The sequence below is a fragment of the Oncorhynchus mykiss genome, chromosome 23 (genome assembly GCF_013265735.2).
Source record: "Oncorhynchus mykiss isolate Arlee chromosome 23, USDA_OmykA_1.1, whole genome shotgun sequence".
Taxonomy (NCBI): Eukaryota; Metazoa; Chordata; class Actinopteri; order Salmoniformes; family Salmonidae; genus Oncorhynchus; species Oncorhynchus mykiss.
In genome coordinates, this window is record NC_048587.1 from 5,842,509 (window position 1) to 5,866,440 (window position 23,932).

At 40.7% G+C, this 23,932-nt stretch overlaps 1 protein-coding gene across 6 annotated transcripts in view; it reads right to left on the minus strand.

Annotated features, from left to right (window-relative positions):
- Positions 1–23,932, minus strand: part of LOC110514830 (dedicator of cytokinesis protein 1) — a 538,819-nt gene that overhangs the window by 382,181 nt on the left and 132,706 nt on the right. For all 6 annotated transcript variants that reach the window (XM_036960808.1, XM_036960809.1, XM_036960806.1 and 3 more), the window contains 2 exons: positions 17,903–18,011; positions 7,943–8,013 (listed from right to left, as the gene is read on the minus strand). In XM_036960808.1, the coding sequence (XP_036816703.1) occupies positions 7,943–8,013; positions 17,903–18,011 (180 nt within the window). The remainder of the gene's footprint in view (positions 1–7,942; positions 8,014–17,902; positions 18,012–23,932) is intronic.

Below are 23,932 nucleotides of genomic sequence, written 5' to 3' on the forward strand. Positions count from 1 at the left end.
GATCTATTAGTCTAGTGATCTATTAATCTAGTGATCTATTAATCTAGTGATCTATTAGTCTAGTGATCTATTAATCTAGTGATCTATTAATCTAGTGATCTATTAATCTAGTGATCTATTAATCTAGTGATCTATTAGTCTAGTGATATATTAATCTAGTGATATATTAATCTAGTGATCTATTAATCTAGTGATCTATTAGTCTAGTGATCTATTAATCTAGTGATATATTAATCTAGTGATCTATTAGTCTAGTGATCTATTAATCTAGTGATCTATTAATCTAGTGATCTATTAATCTAGTGATCTATTAGTCTAGTGATCTATTAATCTAGTGATCTATTAATCTAGTGATCTATTAGTCTAGTGATCTATTAATCTAGTGATATATTAATCTAGTGATCTATTAATCTAGTGATCTATTAGTCTAGTGATCTATTAATCTAGTGATCTATTAATCTAGTGATCTATTAATCTAGTGATCTATTAGTCTAGTGATCTATTAATCTAGTGATATATTAATCTAGTGATCTATTAGTCTAGTGATCTATTAATCTAGTGATCTATTAGTCTAGTGATATATTAATCTAGTGATCTATTAGTCTAGTGATCTATTAGTCTAGTGATCTATTAATCTAGTGATCTATTAATCTAGTGATCTATTAATCTAGTGATATATTAATCTAGTGATCTATTAATCTAGTGATCTATTAATCTAGTGATATATTAATCTAGTGATCTATTAATCTTGTGATCTATTAATCTTGTGTTCTAGTGTCCTATTCATCTAGTGTCCTATTCATCATCTAGTGTCCTATTCATCTAGTGTCCTATTCATCTAGTGTCCTATTCATCTAGTGTCCTATTCATCTAGTGTCCTATTCATCTAGTGTCCTATTCATCTAGTGTCCAATTAATCTAGTGATCTATTGATATAGTGTCCTAGTGATCAATTAATCTAGTGTCCTAGTGATCAATTAATCTAGTGTACAGTGATCTATTAATCTAGTGATCTATTAATCTAGTGATCTATTAATCTAGTGCCCTATTAATCTAGTGATCTATTAATCTTGTGTCCTATTAATCTTGTGTCCTATTAATCTCGTGTCCTATTAATCTCGTGTCCTATTATTATAGTGTCCTATTATTATAGTGTCCTATTAATCTAGAGTCCTATTAATCTAGTGCCCTATTAATCTAGGGTCCTATTAATCTAGGGTCCTATTAATCTAGGGTACTATTAATTTATTAATCCAGTGATATATTGATATATTGATCTAGTGATATATTGATCTAGTGATACATTGATATATTGATCTAGTGATATATTGATATATTGATCTAGTGATACATTGATATATTGATCTAGTGATATATTGATATATTGATCTAGTGATATATTGATCTAGTGATATATTGATCTAGTGATATATTGATCTAGTGATATATTGATCTATTGATATATTGATATATTGATCTAGTGATATATTGATATATTGATCTAGTGATATATTGATCTAGTGATATATTGATATATTGATATATTGATATATTGATATATTGATATATTGATCTAGTGATATATTGATATATTGATCTAGTGATATATTGATATATTGATCTAGTGATATATTGATCTAGTGATATATTGATCTAGTGATATATTGATATATTGATATATTGATCTAGTGATATATTGATATATTGATATATTGATCTAGTGATACATTGATATATTGATATATTGATCTAGTGATATATTGATATATTGATATATTGATCTAGTGATATATTGATATATTGATATATTGATATATTGATCTAGTGATATATTGATCTAGTGATATATTGATCTAGTGATATATTGATATATTGATATATTGATCTAGTGATATATTGATATATTGATATATTGATCTAGTGATATATTGATATATTGATCTAGTGATATATTGATCTAGTGATATATTGATCTAGTGATATATTGATCTAGTGATATATTGATATATTGATCTAGTGATATATTGATCTAGTGATACATTGATATATTGATCTAGTGATACATTGATATATTGATATATTGATCTAGTGATATATTGATCTAGTGATATATTGATCTAGTGATACATTGATATATTGATCTAGTGATACATTGATATATTGATATATTGATCTAGTGATATATTGATATATTGATATATTGATCTAGTGATATATTGATCTAGTGATATATTGATATATTGATATATTGATCTAGTGATATATTGATCTAGTGATACATTGATATATTGATCTAGTGATATATTGATATATTGATATATTGATCTAGTGATATATTGATCTAGTGATATATTGATCTAGTGATATATTGATATATTGATCTAGTGATATATTGATCTAGTGATACATTGATCTAGTGATATATTGATATATTGATCTAGTGATATATTGATCTAGTGATACATTGATATATTGATATATTGATCTAGTGATATATTGATATATTGATATATTGATATATTGATCTAGTGATACATTGATATATTGATCTAGTGATACATTGATATATTGATCTAGTGATATATTGATATATTGATATATTGATCTAGTGATATATTGATCTAGTGATATATTGATCTAGTGATATATTGATATATTGATATATTGATCTAGTGATATATTGATATATTGATCTAGTGATATATTGATCTAGTGATATATTGATCTAGTGATATATTGATATATTGATATATTGATCTAGTGATATATTGATATATTGATATATTGATCTAGTGATACATTGATATATTGATCTAGTGATATATTGATCTAGTGATACATTGATATATTGATCTAGTGATATATTGATATATTGATATATTGATCTAGTGATATATTGATATATTGATATATTGATCTAGTGATATATTGATATATTGATATATTGATCTAGTGATACATTGATATATTGATCTAGTGATATATTGATCTAGTGATATATTGATATATTGATATATTGATCTAGTGATATATTGATATATTGATATATTGATCTAGTGATACATTGATATATTGATCTAGTGATATATTGATCTAGTGATATATTGATATATTGATATATTGATCTAGTGATATATTGATATATTGATATATTGATCTAGTGATATATTGATATATTGATATATTGATCTAGTGATATATTGATATATTGATCTAGTGATATATTGATCTAGTGATATATTGATCTAGTGATATATTGATATATTGATATATTGATCTAGTGATATATTGATATATTGATCTAGTGATATATTGATCTAGTGATATATTGATATATTGATATATTGATATATTGATCTAGTGATATATTGATATATTGCCAAAACCTTGATGTGCACCTTTATAAAAGCTTTTCTAATTAAAATGTTATTTTGTCAAATTAAATCAATACAATACGATGATATAACATTAATGGCAGGTCAGATTAACCACTGCACTGTTGGTGAAGCAGCAGTTCCACGTTCCCACGGCAACCGGGACTATATATAACCAACCCACATGGTACAGCTGGTGAATGTTAAGTGGTGTGCGTGCGTGTTTGTGTGTGTGTGTGTGTGTGTGTGTGTGTGTGTGTGTGTGTGTGTGTGTGTGTGTGTGTGTGTGTGTGTGTGTGTGTGTGTGTGTGTGAGAAGCACATAGCCTAAAGGTAAGTAGCTTGAGGATAACGAGGTGTGACCACTCACACTGCACAAGCCACAATATCAAATCAGTTCTTTAATCAAAACCAATTGTTAAAAGGTAATCACCCCCCCCCCCCCCAAAAAAAAATAAAGGGGAGACAATCTCTAAAACACGGAATGTAATTTCAAAGACAAAAGACAAACCCATTGAGCAAGGCTCTTTAGTCTCTCTCTTCCATGTCAGAGCGCTTTACCTTAATCAGTCAAATCATTTACACGTGTCTTCATTTCTTAGATTGACTTTGTAACTCACAGCTTTTTCAGATTCAGTCCTGCACCTATTTCCTTAGCTTCGGGCATCCTTACATGTACAGATAATGACACTACAGCACAGTCGAACACGAGTCACAGATAATGACTACAGTATACAGGAGTCACAGAAAATGACACTACAGTACAGTCGAAGAGGAGTCACAGATAATGACTACAGTATTCAGGAGTCACAGATAATGACACTACAGTACAGTCGAACAGGAGTCACAGATAATGACACTACAGTATTCAGGAGTCACAGATAATGGTATTACAGTATTCAGGAGTCACAGATAATGACATTACAGTATTCAGGAGTCACAGATAATGACAATACAGTATACAGGAGTCACAAAAAATGACACTACAGTACAGTCGAAGATGAGTCACAGATAATGACTACAGTATTCAGGAGTCACAGATAATGACACCACAGTACAGTCGAACAGGAGTCACAGATAATGACTACAGTATTCAGGAGTCACAGATAATGACACTACAGTACAGTCGAACAGGAGTCACAGATAATGACTACAGTATTCAGGAGTCACAGATAATGACAACACAGTATACAGGAGTCACAGAAAATGACACTACAGTACAGTCGAAGAGGAGTCACAGATAATGACTACAGTATTCAGGAGTCACAGATAATGACACTACAGTATTAAGGAGTCACAGATAATGACACTACAGTATTCAGGAGTCAAATATAATGATACTACAGTATTCAGGAGTCACAGATAATGACACTACAACATTCAGGAGTCACAGATAATGACACTACAGTATTCAGGAGTCACAGATAATGACATTACAGTATTCAGGAGTCACAGATAATGGCATTACAGTATTTAGGAGTCACAGATAATGACACTACAGTATTCAGGAGTCACAGATAATGACACTACAGTATTCAGGAGTCACAGATAATGACACTACAATATTCAGGAGTCACAGATAATGACACTACAGTATTCAGGAGTCACAGATAATGACACTACAGTATTCAGGAGTCACAGGTAATGGTATTACAGTATTCAGGAGTCACAGATAATGACACAACAGTATTCAGGAGTCACAGATAATGACACTACAGTATTCAGGAGTCACAGATAATGACACTACAGTATTCAGGAGTCACAGATAATGACACTACAGTAATCGGGAGTCACAGATAATGACACCACAGTACAGTCGAACAGGAGTCACAGATAATGACTACAGTATTCAGGAGTCACAGATAATGACACCACAGTACAGTCGAACAGGAGTCACAGATAATGACTACAGTATTCAGGAGTCACAGATAATGACACTACAGTACAGTCGAACAGGAGTCACAGATAATGACTACAGTATTCAGGAGTCACAGATAATGACAACACAGTATACAGGAGTCACAGAAAATGACACTACAGTACAGTCGAAGAGGAGTCACAGATAATGACTACAGTATTCAGGAGTCACAGATAATGACACTACAGTATTAAAGAGTCACAGATAATGACACTACAGTATTCAGGAGTCAAATATAATGATACTACAGTATTCAGGAGTCACAGATAATGACACTACAACATTCAGGAGTCACAGATGACACTACAGTATTCAGGAGTCACAGATAATGGCATTACAGTATTTAGGAGTCACAGATAATGGCATTACAGTATTTAGGAGTCACAGATAATGACACTACAGTATTCAGGAGTCACAGATAATGACACTACAGTATTCAGGAGTCACAGATAATGACACTACAATAGTCAGGAGTCACAGATAATGACACTACAGTATTCAGGAGTCACAGATAATGACACTACAGTATTCAGGAGTCACAGATAATGGTATTACAGTATTCAGGAGTCACAGATAATGACATTACAGTATTCAGGAGTCACAGATAATGACAATACAGTATACAGGAGTCACAGAAAATGACCCTACAGTACAGTCGAAGAGGAGTCACAGATAATGACTACAGTATTCAGGAGTCACAGAAAATGACACTACAGTACAGTCGAACAGGAGTCACAGATAATGACTACAGTATTCAGGAGTCACAGATAATGACACCACAGTACAGTCGAACAGGAGTCACAGATAATGACTACAGTATTCAGGAGTCACAGATAATGACACTACAGTACAGTCGAACAGGAGTCACAGATAATGACTACAGTATTCAGGAGTCACAGATAATGACAACACAGTATACAGGAGTCACAGAAAATGACACTACAGTACAGTCGAAGAGGAGTCACAGATAATGACACTACAGTATTAAGGAGTCACAGATAATGACACTACAGTATTCAGGAGTCAAATATAATGATACTACAGCATTCAGGAGTCACAGATAATGACACTACAACATTCAGGAGTCACAGATGACACTACAGTATTCAGGAGTCACAGATAATGACATTACAGTATTCAGGAGTCACAGATAATGGCATTACAGTATTTAGGAGTCACAGATAATGACACTACAGTATTCAGGAGTCACAGATAATGACACTACAATATTTAGGAGTCACAGATAATGACACTACAGTATTCAGGAGTCACAGATAATGACACTACAGTATTCAGGAGTCACAGATAATGACATTACAGTATTCAGGAGTCACAGATAATGACAATACAGTATACAGGAGTCACAGAAAATTACCCTACAGTACAGTCGAAGAGGAGTCACAGATAATGACTACAGTATTCAGGAGTCACAGAAAATGACACTACAGTACAGTCGAACAGGAGTCACAGATAATGACTACAGTACAGTCGAACAGGAGTCACAGATAATGACTACAGTATTCAGGAGTCACAGATAATGACACCACAGTACAGTCGAACAGGAGTCACAGATAATGACTACAGTATTCAGGAGTCACAGATAATGACACTACAGTACAGTCGAACAGGAGTCACAGATAATGACTACAGTATTCAGGAGTCACAGATAATGACAACACAGTATACAGGAGTCACAGAAAATGACACTACAGTACAGTCGAAGAGGAGTCACAGATAATGACACTACAGTATTCAGGAGTCACAGATAATGACACTACAATATTCAGGAGTCACAGATAATGACACTACAGTATTCAGGAGTCACAGATAATGACACTACAGTATTCAGGAGTCACAGATAATGGTATTACAGTATTCAGGAGTCACAGATAATGACACTACAGTATTCAGGAGTCACAGATAATGACATTACAGTATTCAGGAGTCACAGATAATGACATTACAGTACAAGTCAAACAGGAGTCACAGAAGGACATTACAGTATTCAGGAGTCACAGATAATGACACTACAGTACAAGTCAAACAGGAGTCACAGAATGACATTACAGTATTCAGGAGTCACAGATAATGACACTACAGTACAAGTCAAACAGGAGTCACAGAATGACATTACAGTATTCAGGAGTCACAGATAATGACAACACAGTATACAGGAGTCACAGAAAATGACACTACAGTACAGTCGAAGAGGAGTCACAGATAATGACTACAGTATTCAGGAGTCACAGATAATGACACTACAGTATTAAGGAGTCAAATATAATGATACTACAGTATTCAGGAGTCACAGATAATGACACTACAGTATTCAGGAGTCACAGATAATGACATTACAGTATAGTCTAACAGGAGTCACAGATAATGATACTACAGTATTCAGGAGTCACAGATAATGACATTACAGTATTGTCTAACAGGAGTCACAGATAATGATACTACAGTATTCAGGAGTCACAGATAATGACATTACAGTATAGTCTAACAGGAGTCCCAGCCAGTGGAGGGAATAAGAAGTAAATCTCATCTCTGTTATGTTAAGTGTGTTATATACAGCATGAGTGTATAGTGTACATAACCAGATGTGTTAAAACATTCACCACGGAACAGCAGTTTCCCTGATGAAAACCCACCTGAGCTCCTTGGGATCGAAGACCAGTTTGACGTCGTTCACGATGGTGGGGACATATCTCAGCGCTGCACCCTGGACAAAACAAAAACGATTAGGATTATCCCTGATCTTAAAGGTGATTAGATGACCAACTGGGTAACAGCCCCGGCCCTCAATTGAATGTTGAATGTTAACTACAATATCACAATATTTTGTATGACAGGATGTGTCATTACGCTTGTCTAGAGTCATCAGTCATTATGCTTGTCTAGAGTCATTATGCTTGTCTAGAGTCATTATGCTTGTCTAGAGTCATTATGCTTGTCTAGAGTCATTAGTCATTATGCTTGTCTAGAGTCATTATGCTTGTCTAGAGTCATCAGTCATTATGCTTGTCTAGAGTCATCAGTCATTATGCTTGTCTAGAGTCATCAGTCATTATGCTTGTCTAGAGTCATTAGTCATTATGCTTGTCTAGAGTCATTATGCTTGTCTAGAGTCATCAGTCATTATGCTTGTCTAGAGTCATTATGCTTGTCTAGAGTCATTAGTCATTATGCTTGTCTAGAGTCATTATGCTTGTCTAGAGTCATTAGTCATTATGCTTGTCTAGAGTCATTATGCTTGTCTAGAGTCATCAGTCATTATGCTTGTCTAGAGTCATTATGCTTGTCTAGAGTCATTATGCTTGTCTAGAGTCATTATGCTTGTCTAGAGTCATTATGCTTGTCTAGAGTCATTATGCTTGTCTAGAGTCATTAGTCATTATGCTTGTCTAGAGTCATCAGTCATTATGCTTGTCTAGAGTCATTATGCTTGTCTAGAGCCATCAGTCATTATGCTTGTCTAGAGTCATTAGTCATTATGCTTGTCTAGAGTCATTATGCTTGTCTAGAGTCATCAGTCATTATGCTTGTCTAGAGCCATCAGTCATTATGCTTGTCTAGAGTCATTAGTCATTATGCTTGTCTAGAGCCATCAGTCATTATGCTTGTCTAGAGTCATTATGCTTGTCTAGAGCCATTATGCTTGTCTAGAGTCATTATGCTTGTCTAGAGTCATTATGCTTGTCTAGAGCCATCAGTCATTATGCTTGTCTAGAGTCATTATGCTTGTCTAGAGTCATTATGCTTGTCTAGAGTCATTATGCTTGTCTAGAGTCATCAGTCATTATGCTTGTCTAGAGTCATTATGCTTGTCTAGAGCCATTATGCTTGTCTAGAGTCATTATGCTTGTCTAGAGTCATTATGCTTGTCTAGAGTCATTATGCTTGTCTAGAGTCATTATGCTTGTCTAGAGCCATCAGTCATTATGCTTGTCTAGAGCCATCAGTCATTATGCTTGTCTAGAGTCATTATGCTTGTCTAGAGCCATCAGTCATTATGCTTGTCTAGAGTCATCAGTCATTATGCTTGTCTAGAGCCATCAGTCATTATGCTTGTCTAGAGTCATTATGCTTGTCTAGAGCCATCAGTCATTATGCTTGTCTAGAGCCATCAGTCATTATGCTTGTCTAGAGTCATTATGCTTGTCTAGAGCCATCAGTCATTATGCTTGTCTAGAGTCATTATGCTTGTCTAGAGTCATTATGCTTGTCTAGAGCCATCAGTCATTATGCTTGTCTAGAGTCATCAGTCATTATGCTTGTCTAGAGTCATTATGCTTGTCTAGAGCCATCAGTCATTATGCTTGTCTAGAGCCATCAGTCATTATGCTTGTCTAGAGTCATTATGCTTGTCTAGAGCCATCAGTCATTATGCTTGTCTAGAGTCATCAGTCATTATGCTTGTCTAGAGCCATCAGTCATTATGCTTGTCTAGAGTCATTATGCTTGTCTAGAGCCATCAGTCATTATGCTTGTCTAGAGTCATCAGTCATTATGCTTGTCTAGAGCCATCAGTCATTATGCTTGTCTAGAGTCATTATGCTTGTCTAGAGCCATCAGTCATTATGCTTGTCTAGAGCCATCAGTCATTATGCTTGTCTAGAGCCATCAGTCATTATGCTTGTCTAGAGCCATCAGTCATTATGCTTGTCTAGAGTCATTATGCTTGTCTAGAGTCATCAGTCATTATGCTTGTCTAGAGTCATCAGTCATTATGCTTGTCTAGAGTCATTATGCTTGTCTAGAGCCATCAGTCATTATGCTTGTCTAGAGTCATTATGCTTGTCTAGAGTCATCAGTCATTATGCTTGTCTAGAGTCATTATGCTTGTCTAGAGTCATCAGTCATTATGCTTGTCTAGAGTCATCAGTCATTATGCTTGTCTAGAGTCATTATGCTTGTCTAGAGTCATTATGCTTGTCTAGAGTCATCAGTCATTATGCTTGTCTAGAGTCATTATGCTTGTCTAGAGCCATCAGTCATTATGCTTGTCTAGAGTCATTATGCTTGTCTAGAGTCATCAGTCATTATGCTTGTCTAGAGTCATTATGCTTGTCTAGAGTCATCAGTCATTATGCTTGTCTAGAGTCATCAGTCATTATGCTTGTCTAGAGTCATTATGCTTGTCTAGAGTCATTATGCTTGTCTAGAGTCATTATGCTTGTCTAGAGTCATTATGCTTGTCTAGAGTCATTATGCTTGTCTAGAGTCATCAGTCATTATGCTTGTCTAGAGTCATCAGTCATTATGCTTGTCTAGAGTCATTATGCTTGTCTAGAGTCATTATGCTTGTCTAGAGTCATTATGCTTGTCTAGAGTCATTATGCTTGTCTAGAGTCATTATGCTTGTCTAGAGTCATCAGTCATTATGCTTGTCTAGAGTCATTATGCTTGTCTAGAGTCATTATGCTTGTCTAGAGTCATTATGCTTGTCTAGAGTCATCAGTCATTATGCTTGTCTAGAGCCATCAGTCATTATGCTTGTCTAGAGTCATTATGCTTGTCTAGAGCCATCAGTCATTATGCTTGTCTAGAGCCATCAGTCATTATGCTTGTCTAGAGCCATTAGTCATTATGCTTGTCTAGAGTCATTATGCTTGTCTAGAGTCATCAGTCATTATGCTTGTCTAGAGTCATTATGCTTGTCTAGAGCCATCAGTCATTATTCTTGTCTAGAGTCATCAGTCATTATGCTTGTCTAGAGTCATTATGCTTGTCTAGAGCCATTAGTCATTATGCTTGTCTAGAGTCATTATGCTTGTCTAGAGCCATTAGTCATTATGCTTGTCTAGAGTCATCAGTCATTATGCTTGTCTAGAGCCATCAGTCATTATGCTTGTCTAGAGTCATTATGCTTGTCTAGAGCCATTAGTCATTATGCTTGTCTAGAGTCATCAGTCATTATGCTTGTCTAGAGTCATTATGCTTGTCTAGAGTCATTAGTCATTATGCTTGTCTAGAGTCATCAGTCATTATGCTTGTCTAGAGTCATCAGTCATTATGCTTGTCTAGAGCCATCAGTCATTATGCTTGTCTAGAGTCATTATGCTTGTCTAGAGCCATTAGTCATTATGCTTGTTTAGGGTCATCAGTCATTATGCTTGTCTAGAGGCATCAGTCATTATGCTTGTCTAGAGCCATCAGTCATTATGCTTGTCTAGAGTCATCAGTCATTATGCTTGTCTAGAGTCATTATGCTTGTCTAGAGCCATTAGTCATTATGCTTGTCTAGAGTCATCAGTCATTATGCTTGTCTAGAGCCATCAGTCATTATGCTTGTCTAGAGTCATTATGCTTGTCTAGAGTCATCAGTCATTATGCTTGTCTAGAGTCATCAGTCATTATGCTTGTCTAGAGTCATTATGCTTGTCTAGAGTCATCAGTCATTATGCTTGTCTAGAGTCATTATGCTTGTCTAGAGTCATTATGCTTGTCTAGAGTCAGTATGCTTGTCTAGAGTCAGTATGCTTGTCTAGAGTCATTATGCTTGTCTAGAGTCATTATGCTTGTCTAGAGTCATCAGTCATTATGCTTGTCTAGAGTCATTATGCTTGTCTAGAGTCATCAGTCATTATGCTTGTCTAGAGTCATTATGCTTGTCTAGAGTCAGTATGCTTGTCTAGAGTCATTATGCTTGTCTAGAGTCATTATGCTTGTCTAGAGTCATCAGTCATTATGCTTGTCTAGAGTCATTATGCTTGTCTAGAGTCATCAGTCATTATGCTTGTCTAGAGTCATCAGTCATTATGCTTGTCTAGAGCCATCAGTCATTATGCTTGTCTAGAGTCATCAGTCATTATGCTTGTCTAGAGTCATTATGCTTGTCTAGAGTCATTAGTCATTATGCTTGTCTAGAGCCATCAGTCATTATGCTTGTCTAGAGTCATTATGCTTGTCTAGAGTCATCAGTCATTATGCTTGTCTAGAGCCATCAGTCATTATTCTTGTCTAGAGTCATCAGTCATTATGCTTGTCTAGAGTCATTATGCTTGTCTAGAGTCATTATGCTTGTCTAGAGTCATCAGTCATTATGCTTGTCTAGAGCCATCAGTCATTATGCTTGTCTAGAGTCATCAGTCATTATGCTTGTCTAGAGCCATCAGTCATTATGCTTGTCTAGAGTCATCAGTCATTTTGCTTGTCTAGAGTCATCAGTCACTATGCTTGTCTAGAGTCATCAGTCATTATGCTTGTCTAGAGTCATCAGTCATTATGCTTGTCTAGAGTCATTATGCTTGTCTAGGGTCATCAGTCATTATGCTTGTCTAGAGTCATCAGTCATTAGGCTTGTCTAGAGTCATCAGTCATTATGCTTGTCTAGAGTCATCAGTCATTATGCTTGTCTAGAGCCATCAGTCATTATGCTTGTCTAGAGCCATCAGTCATTATGCTTGTCTAGAGCCATCAGTCATTATGCTTGTCTAGTCATTATGCTTGTCTAGAGTCATTATGTTAGTCTAGAGTCATTATGCTTGTCTAGAGTCATTATGCTTGTCTAGAGTCATCAGTCATTATGCTTGTCTAGAGTCATCAGTCATTATGCTTGTCTAGAGTCATTATGCTTGTCTAGAGTCATTATGCTTGTCTAGAGTCATCAGTCATTATGCTTGTCTAGAGCCATCAGTCATTATGCTTGTCTAGAGTCATCAGTCATTATGCTTGTCTAGAGCCATCAGTCATTATGCTTGTCTAGAGTCATCAGTCATTTTGCTTGTCTAGAGTCATCAGTCACTATGCTTGTCTAGAGTCATCAGTCATTATGCTTGTCTAGAGTCATTATGCTTGTCTAGAGTCAGTATGCTTGTCTAGAGTCATTATGCTTGTCTAGAGTCATTATGCTTGTCTAGAGTCATCAGTCATTATGCTTGTCTAGAGTCATTATGCTTGTCTAGAGTCATCAGTCATTATGCTTGTCTAGAGTCATCAGTCATTATGCTTGTCTAGAGCCATCAGTCATTATGCTTGTCTAGAGTCATCAGTCATTATGCTTGTCTAGAGTCATTATGCTTGTCTAGAGTCATTAGTCATTATGCTTGTCTAGAGCCATCAGTCATTATGCTTGTCTAGAGTCATTATGCTTGTCTAGAGTCATCAGTCATTATGCTTGTCTAGAGCCATCAGTCATTATTCTTGTCTAGAGTCATCAGTCATTATGCTTGTCTAGAGTCATTATGCTTGTCTAGAGTCATTATGCTTGTCTAGAGTCATCAGTCATTATGCTTGTCTAGAGCCATCAGTCATTATGCTTGTCTAGAGTCATCAGTCATTATGCTTGTCTAGAGCCATCAGTCATTATGCTTGTCTAGAGTCATCAGTCATTTTGCTTGTCTAGAGTCATCAGTCACTATGCTTGTCTAGAGTCATCAGTCATTATGCTTGTCTAGAGTCATCAGTCATTATGCTTGTCTAGAGTCATTATGCTTGTCTAGGGTCATCAGTCATTATGCTTGTCTAGAGTCATCAGTCATTAGGCTTGTCTAGAGTCATCAGTCATTATGCTTGTCTAGAGTCATCAGTCATTATGCTTGTCTAGAGCCATCAGTCATTATGCTTGTCTAGAGCCATCAGTCATTATGCTTGTCTAGAGCCATCAGTCATTATGCTTGTCTAGTCATTATGCTTGTCTAGAGTCATTATGTTAGTCTAGAGTCATTATGCTTGTCTAGAGTCATTATGCTTGTCTAGAGTCATCAGTCATTATGCTTGTCTAGAGCCATCAGTCATTATGCTTGTCTAGAGTCATCAGTCATTATGCTTGTCTAGAGTCATTATGCTTGTCTAGAGTAATCAGTCATATTGCTTGTCTAGAGCCATCAGTCATTATGTACCAATGACCATAGTGCTATACTTTTGACCGGGGCCCATAAGCAAAGAGGAAATAAGGTACCATTGGGGACATGGCCACTGTTGAAGAGGATTAACAGTCTAACGGTGGGGAGGGGAGGGAGGGAGGGGAGGGGAGGGGAGGGGAGGGGAGGGGAGGGGAGGGGAGGGGAGGGGAGGGGAGGGGAGGGGAGGGGAGGGAGGGAGGGAGGGAGGGAGGGAGGGAGGGAGGGAGGGAGGGAGGGAGGGAGGGAGGGAGGGAGGGAGGGAGGGAGGGAGGGAGGGAGGGAGGGAGGGAGGGAGGGAGGGAGGGAGGGAGGGAGGGAGGGAGGGAGGGAGGGAGGGATATCAGAAAATACCTTGAGGAGGAGCTAAAGAGGAGGAACGCAGAGATGCCCCGGGACACAGAACAGGTCAGAGAGCGCAAGAGAGAGAGTGTGAGAGAGAGCACAAGAGAGAGCACAAGAGAGAGAGTGTGATAGAGAGCACAAGAGAGAGCGAGAGAGATGCGTCGGGACACAGAACAGGTCAGAGAGAGAACACAGACATAGATAACAGTTGCAGAAGAAATACATATGAACACAGAGGGGAGGGAGGCACATGGAGAGATCTATTCAGAAAGACAATGAACACAGAGGGGAACAACACACAGACAACAATAGGAGATACAGTACCAATCAAAAGTCTGGACACACTTATTCCAGTTTTTTTTTTACTATTTTCTGCATTGTAGAATAATAAGTGAAAACTATGAAATAACACATTTGGAATCATGTAGTAAACAAAAAAGTGTTAATTATACAAATCAAAATATATTGTATATTTCAAAAAGCCACCTTTTGCCTTGATGACAGTTTTGCACACTCTTGGCATTCTCTCAACCAGCTTCATGAGGTAGTCACCTGGAATGCATTTCCATTAACAGGTGTGCCTTGTTAAAAGTTAATTTGTGGAATTTCTTTCCTTTCTTAATGCGTTTGAGCCAATCAGTTGTGTTATGTTGTGACAAGGCAAGGGTGGTATACAGAAGATAGCCCTATTTGGTAAAAGAACAGCTCAAATAAGCAAAGACAAACGACAGTCCATCATTACTTTAAGACATGAAGGTCAGTCAATCCTGGGAAATTTTCAAGAACTTTGAACGTTTCTTCAAATGCAGTAAAACCATCAAGCGCTGTGATTAAACTGGCTCTCATGAGGACCGCCACAGGAAAGGAAAACCCAGAATTACCTCTGCTGCAGAGGATAAGTTCATTAGAGTTAACTGCACCTCAGATTGCAGCCCAAATAAATGCTTCAGAGTTAAAGTAACAGACACATCTCAACATCAACTGTTCAGAGACTGCTTGAATCAGGCAGTTTATTGTCGAATTGTTGCATAGAAACCACTACTAAAGGATACCAATAGAAGACGAGACTTGCTTGGGCCAAGAAACAAGAGCAATGGACATTAGACTGGTGGAAATCTGACCTTTGGTCTGAGGAGTCCAAACTTGAGATTTTTGGTTCCAACTGCCGTGTCTTTGTGAGATGCAGAGTAGGTGAACGGATGATCTCCGCATGTGTGGGTTCCACCATGAAGCATGGAGGAGGAGGTGTGATGGTGCTTTGTTGGTGACACTGTCTGTGACTTTGATTTTGAATTCAAGACACACTTAACCAGCATGGCTACCACAGCATTCTGCAGCGATACGCCAACACATCAGGTTTGGGCTTAGTGGGACTATCATTTGTTTTTCAACAGGACAATGACCCAACACACCTCCAGGCTGCGTAAGGGCTATTTGACCAAGAAGGAGAGTGATGGAGTGCTGCATCAGATGACCTGGCCTCCACAATCACCCGACCTCAACTCAATTGAGATGGTTTGGGATTAGTTGGACCGCAGAGTGAAGGAAAAGCAGTCAACAAGTGCTCAGCATATGTGGGAACTCCTTCAAGACTGTTGGAAAAGCATTCCTCATGAAGCTGGTTGAGAGAATGCCAAGAGTGTGCAAAGCTGTCATCAAAGCAAAGGGAGGCTACTTCGAAGAATCAAAATTCAAAAAATATTTTTGTTTTAACACTTTTTTTAGTTACTGCATGATTCCATGTGTGCTATTTCATAGTTTTGATGTCTTCACTATTATTCTACATTGTTCTACAAAAATATAGAAAAACCCTTGAATGAGTAGATGGGTCCAAACTTTTGACTGGCTCTGTATATTGTCCTTTACCCCAAGGAGAGCATGATACATATTGACCAATTAATTAGGGACGATTTCAATCAGTAATCAGCCTTTTTGGACGCCGATTATGGCCGATTACATTGCGTTCCACGAGGAAACTGCTGACCACCTGTTACGCGAGTGCAACAAGGAGCCAAGTTAAATTGCTAGCTAGCACTAAACTTCCATCTTATAAAAAACAATCAATATTCACATAATCACTAGTTAACTAGTGGTTGATGATATTACGAGGTTAACCAGCTTGTCCAGCGCTGCATATAATCAATGTGGTGCCTGTTAATTTATCATCGAATCACAGCCTACTTCAACTTCGCCAAACGGGTGATGATTTTTTACAAAAACGCATTCGCGAAAAAAGTACAACCGTTGAACGAATGTACCCAACCATAAACATCTTAAAATCAATACACAGACGTATATATTTTTAAACCTGTATATTTAGTTCAAAGAAATTAATGTTAGCAGGCAACATTAACCAGGTGAAATTGTGTCATTTCTCTTGCGTTCATTGCACGCAGAGTCAGGGTATATGCAGCAGTTTGGGCCGCCTGGCTCGTTGCCGCCTAATTTGCCAGAATTTTACGTAATTATGACATAACATTGAAGGTTGTGCAATGTAACAGGAATATTTAGACTTAAGGATGCCACCTGTTAGATAAAATACGTAATGGTTCCGTATTTCACTGAAAGAATAGATGTTTTGTTTTCAAAACTGATAGTTTCTGGAAATTGACCATATTAATGACCTAAGGCTCGTATTTCTGTGTCATTATGTTATAATTAAGTCTATGATTTGATAGAGCAGTCTGACGGAGGCAGCAGCAGGCTCGTAAGCATTCATTCAAACTTTTCTGCATTTGCCAGCAGCTCTTAGCAATGCTTGATGCACAGAGCTGTTATGACTTCAACCCTATCAACTCCTGAGATTAGGCTGGCAATACTAAAGTGCCTATTAGAACATCCAATAGTCAAAGGTATATGACATACAAATGGTATAGAGAGAAATAGTCCTATAATTCCTATATTAACTACAACCTAAAACTTCTTACCTGGGAATATTGAAGACTCATGTTAAAAGGAACCACCAGCTTTCATATGTTCTCATGTTCTGAGCAAGGAACTGAAACGTTAGCTTTCATACATGGCACATATTGCACTTTTACTTTCTTCTCCAACACTTTGTTTTTGCATTATGTAAGCCAAATTGAACATGTTTCATTATTTATTTGAGACTAAATAGATTTTATTTATGTATTATATTAGGTTAAAATAAAAGTGTTAATTGTTCATTCAGTATTGTTGTAATTGTCATTATTACAAATATATATATTTAAAAATAAATAAAAAATATTTTTTTTGGTCCTCCAATAAATCGGTATTGGTGTTGAAAAATCATAATTGGTCGACCTCTACTATAGACACATAGTGGACATTAGATGGGAACTAGAGACTGATATACACAGGGAAACAGAATGCATAGAATACCATGGAAACACAAAAGGCATCACTCTGAAGCAGAGCCAGACTATATGATTGATGTCCTACCTTCACCATGCCTGTGTTCTCAGAGTTGATGTTCATCATGTCATTGAAGGAAGTGAAGAGATTCCTCAAGGACTCCATGAAGTCTGCTTCTCCTTTGTTCTCATACAGTCTGGGGAGAGAGGAGAGACGGATGGACGGACGGAGGGAGTTAGGAGGGAGAAGAGGAGAGATGGATGGAGGGAGGGAGGGAGGAAGTGGAGAGATGTATGGATGGACGGAGGGAGTTAGGAGGGAGAAGACGAGAGATGGATGGAGAGAGAGGAGAGATGGATGGAGAGAGAGGAGAGATGGATGGGGAGAGAAGAGAGATGGATGGAGGGAGAGGAGAGATGGATGGAGGGAGAGGAGAGATGGATGGATGGATGGATGGATGAAGGGAGTTAAGAGGAAGAAGAGGAGAGATGGATGGAGGGAGAGATGGATGGATAGAGGGAGGTAGGAGGGAGAAGAGGAGCGATGGATGGATGGAGGGAGTTAGGAGGGAGAAGAGGAGAGACGGATGGAGGGAGAGGAGAGATGGATGGGGAGAGAGGAGAGATGGATGGATGGACGGAGGGAGTTAGGAGGGAGAAGAGGAGAGATGGATGGAGGGAGAGGAGAGATGGATGGGGAGAGAGGAGAGATGGATGGAGGGAGAGGAGAGATGGATGGAGGGAGAGGAGAGATGGGATGGACGGATAGGAGAGATGGATGGATGGAGGGAGAGGAGAGATGGATGGAGGGAGAGGAGAGATGGGATGGACGGATAGGAGAGATGGATGGAGGGAGAGGAGAGATGGATGGAGGGAGAGGAGAGATGGATGGATGGATAGGAGAGATGGGATGGACGGACGGAGGCAGGGAGTTAGGAGAGATGGATGGATGGACAGAGGGAGGTAGGAGGGAGAAGAAGAGAGATGGATGGAGGGAGAGGAGAGATGGATGGACAGACGGAGGGAGGTAGGAGGGAGAAGAGGAGAGATGGGTGGAGGGAGAGATGGATGGACGGATGGACGGGAGGTAGGAGGGAGAAGAGGAGAGATGGATGGAGGGAGAGGAGAGATGGATGGGGGAGAGGAGAGATGGATGGATGGATGGAGGGAGGTAGGAGGGATGGAGGGAGGGGGGGGGTGGAGAGAGGTAGGAGGGAGAGAGGGAGGAGAGAGGGATAGAGGGATGAAGGGAGAGAGGGATATAGGGATGTAGGGAGAGAGGGATGGAGGGAGAGAGGGATGGAGGGAGAGGAGAGAGGGATGGGGAGAAATGAGATGGAGGGAAGAGGGATAAGAGGAGAGAGGGGTGGTATTAGAGAATGAGGAAGAGAGTGGGAGAGAGAGAGGAGTGGAGAAAAAAAGGGAAGAGAGGAGGAATTAAAACCGATGATTTAGAGACCTTTCATGAAGTCCCTCCACACACAGAGACCTGCTGTTAGCTCACACAGAGATGTAAACAGGCCCCCTGTAGCCAGATGCCAGTTGGCCACTTCTCTGTCATTGTTATATCACAGTTCTCTACCCATCAAACCAGGGCCCACTGACTGTAGGCTCTGCATGGCTTCTCCATGCAAATACTAAACAAGATCCAAATACCTTGATCATTGCTGATCATCGTTAGCATCTAAAACAAGCGGGCTACTCCAGCCTGTCTGCTTCCAGCGCCAAAAGCAGGGAAAACACGGACGGACGGGAGTTAGGAGGGAGAAGAGGAGAGATGGATGGATGGATAGGAGAGATGGGATGGACGGACGGGAGGTAGGAGGGAGAAGAGGAGAGATGGATGGACGGACGGGAGGTAGGAGGGAGAAGAGGAGAGATGGATGGACGGACGGACGGACGGGAGTTAGGAGGGAGAAGAGGAGAGATGGATGGATGGATAGGAGAGATGGGATGGACGGACGGACGGGAGGTAGGAGGGAGAAGAGGAGAGATGGATGGACGGACGGACGGACGGGAGGTAGGAGGGAGAAGAGGAGAGATGGATGGATGGATAGGAGAGATGGGATGGACGGACGGACGGGAGGTAGGAGGGAGAAGAGGAGAGATGGATGGACGGACGGACGGACGGGAGGTAGGAGGGAGAAGAGGAGAGATGGATGGATGGACGGACGGGAGGTAGGAGGGAGAAGAGGAGAGATGGATGGACGGACGGACGGACGGGAGTTAGGAGGGAGAAGAGGAGAGATGGATGGATGGATAGGAGAGATGGGATGGACGGACGGACGGGAGGTAGGAGGGAGAAGAGGAGAGATGGATGGACGGACGGACGGACGGGAGGTAGGAGGGAGAAGAGGAGAGATGGATGGATGGATAGGAGAGATGGGATGGACGGACGGACGGGAGGTAGGAGGGAGAAGAGGAGAGATGGATGGACGGACGGACGGACGGACGGGAGGTAGGAGGGAGAAGAGGAGAGATGGATGGATGGATAGGAGAGATGGGATGGACGGACGGACGGGAGGTAGGAGGGAGAAGAGGAGAGATGGATGGACGGACGGACGGACGGGAGGTAGGAGGGAGAAGAGGAGAGATGGATGGATGGACGGACGGGAGGTAGGAGGGAGAAGAGGAGAGATGGATGGACGGACGGACGGACGGGAGTTAGGAGGGAGAAGAGGAGAGATGGATGGATGGATAGGAGAGATGGGATGGACGGACGGACGGGAGGTAGGAGGGAGAAGAGGAGAGATGGATGGACGGACGGACGGACGGGAGGTAGGAGGGAGAAGAGGAGAGATGGATGGATGGATAGGAGAGATGGGATGGACGGACGGACGGGAGGTAGGAGGGAGAAGAGGAGAGATGGATGGACGGACGGACGGACGGGAGGTAGGAGGGAGAAGAGGAGAGATGGATGGATGGACGGACGGGAGGTAGGAGGGAGAAGAGGAGAGATGGATGGACGGACGGACGGACGGGAGTTAGGAGGGAGAAGAGGAGAGATGGATGGATGGATAGGAGAGATGGGATGGACGGACGGACGGGAGGTAGGAGGGAGAAGAGGAGAGATGGATGGACGGACGGACGGACGGGAGGTAGGAGGGAGAAGAGGAGAGATGGATGGATGGATAGGAGAGATGGGATGGACGGACGGACGGGAGGTAGGAGGGAGAAGAGGAGAGATGGATGGACGGACGGACGGACGGGAGGTAGGAGGGAGAAGAGGAGAGATGGATGGATGGATAGGAGAGATGGGATGGACGGACGGACGGGAGGTAGGAGGGAGAAGAGGAGAGATGGATGGACGGACGGACGGACGGGAGGTAGGAGGGAGAAGAGGAGAGATGGATGGATGGACGGACGGGAGGTAGGAGGGAGAAGAGGAGAGATGGATGGACGGACGGACGGACGGGAGTTAGGAGGGAGAAGAGGAGAGATGGATGGATGGATAGGAGAGATGGGATGGACGGACGGACGGGAGGTAGGAGGGAGAAGAGGAGAGATGGATGGACGGACGGACGGACGGGAGGTAGGAGGGAGAAGAGGAGAGATGGATGGATGGATAGGAGAGATGGGATGGACGGACGGACGGGAGGTAGGAGGGAGAAGAGGAGAGATGGATGGACGGACGGACGGACGGGAGGTAGGAGGGAGAAGAGGAGAGATGGATGGATGGATAGGAGAGATGGGATGGACGGACGGACGGGAGGTAGGAGGGAGAAGAGGAGAGATGGATGGACGGACGGACGGACGGGAGGTAGGAGGGAGAAGAGGAGAGATGGATGGATGGACGGACGGGAGGTAGGAGGGAGAAGAGGAGAGATGGATGGACGGACGGACGGACGGGAGGTAGGAGGGAGAAGAGGAGAGGTGGATGGACGGACGGACGGGAGGTAGGAGGGAGAAGAGGAGAGATGGATGGATGGACGGACGGGAGGTAGGAGGGAGAAGAGGAGAGGTGGATGGATGGATAGGAGAGATGGATGGACAGAGGGAGGTAGGAGGGAGAAGAGGAGAGGCGGCAGGGTAGCCTAGTGGATAGAGCGTTGGACTAGTAACTGGAAGGTTGCAAGTTCAAACCCCCGAGCTGGCAAGGTACAAATCTGTTGTTCTGCCCCTGAACAGGCAGTTAACCCACTGTTCCCCCGTAGGCCGTCATTGAAAATAAGAATTTGTTCTTAACTGACTTGCCTAGTTAAATAAAGGTCAAATAAAGAAAAAAAACACAACGGCAAGTCCTGGCATACCAAAACACTTATATTAATTAATTAATTAATTTGCATATTCATCTGGAATACTTTACGCAGGGGGAAGAACAGTTCATGTACTGTGATTTATTGATGTGATGCGATCGCCAGGTACAAGGCTTTGTAACTGTTTTATAATGAAGGAATCAGGCTAGACGAGGTGTATACCACGGCTAAGGGCTGTTCTTACCCATGACTCAACCACGGCTAAGGGCTGTTATTACCCATGACTCAACCACGGCTAAGGGCTGTTATTACCCATGACTCAACCACGGCTAAGGGCTGTTATTACCCATGACTCAACCACGGCTAAGGGCTGTTATTACCCATGACTCAACCACGGCTAAGGGCTGTTATTACCCATGACTCAACCACGGCTAAGGGCTGTTCTTACCCATGACTCAACCACGGCTAAGGGCTGTTCTTACCCATGACTCAACCACGGCTAAGGGCTGTTCTTACCCATGACACAACGCGGAGGGCCTGGACACATCCCTTAGCCGTGGTATATGGCCATATATCACAAACCCCCCAGGTGCCTTATTGCTGTTATAAACTGGTTACCAACCTAACCATATCCTAACCATATCACGTTGAGCATTGGCTACACAGCGGGAAATGGTTCAACTCTGAGACTGTCGATTCCTACAGAATAAGAGCAAATCTTAGACACTAATTACTAGTCCGCAGCTAGATATAATTATCAACTGTGTGTAGTGACTCTTGTCTTTCCCGCTCTTTCTCAGACCACACCCACTTCCCAGTCCACACCCACTTCCCAGTCCACACCCACTTCCCAGTCCACACCCACTTCCCTTTGTCCACACCCACTTCCCAGTCTACACCCACTTCCCAGTCCACACCCACTTCCCAGTCCACACCCACTTCCCAGTCCACACCCACTTCCCAGTCTACACCCACTTCCCAGTCTACACCCACTTCCCAGTCCACACCCACTTCCCAGTCCACACCCACTTCCCTTTGTCCACCAAGCCGTCATATTGGCTGAGCCCACTAGGGAACCTCATCATTTCCTTGTAACCAGATATACTGTTTGTTTGTGTATGCATTTCTGTGATTGTAAATAAATGATTAAGACAATTGGTTTATGAATGACTCATAGTGAACACTGGGTTCGTGGAGATAACCAACAATGTACGACGTTTGGAATGAGACTAAAGCGAGGTAAAGAAAAATTCATTAATTTAAATACTAACTGATCAGATGTTAAAATATCTGAAGAGTTATAATTAGGAAAATTATAAATTTGTAATCTGAATATTTTCCTTGGTGCCCCGACTTCCTAGTTAATTACATTTACATGATTAGTATAATCACGTAATAATTATTACAGAGAAATGATTTGGTTAAATACCAGTCTTCACTTTTAATGATACCGAAGACACGACAGTATGGAGGAATCTAGACTGTAACAGTTAGTATGGAGGAATCTGGACTGTAACAGTTAGTATGGAGGAATCTGGACTGTAACAGTTTGTATGGAGGAACCTGGACTGTAACAGTTTGTATGGAGGAATCTGGACTGTAACAGTTAGTATGGAGGAATCTGGACTGTAACAGTTTGTATGGAGGAATCTGGACTGTAACAGTTAGTATGGAGGAACCTGGACTGTAACAGTTTGTATGGAGGAATCTGGACTGTAACAGTTAGTATGGAGGAATCTGGACTGTAACAGTTAGTATGGAGGAATCTGGACTGTAACAGTTAGTATGGAGGCAGAATCTGGTCTGTAACAGTTAGTATGGAGGAATCTGGACTGTAACAGTTAGTATGGAGGCAGAATCTGGTCTGTAACAGTTAGTATGGAGGAATCTGGACTGTAACAGTTTGTATGGAGGAATCTGGA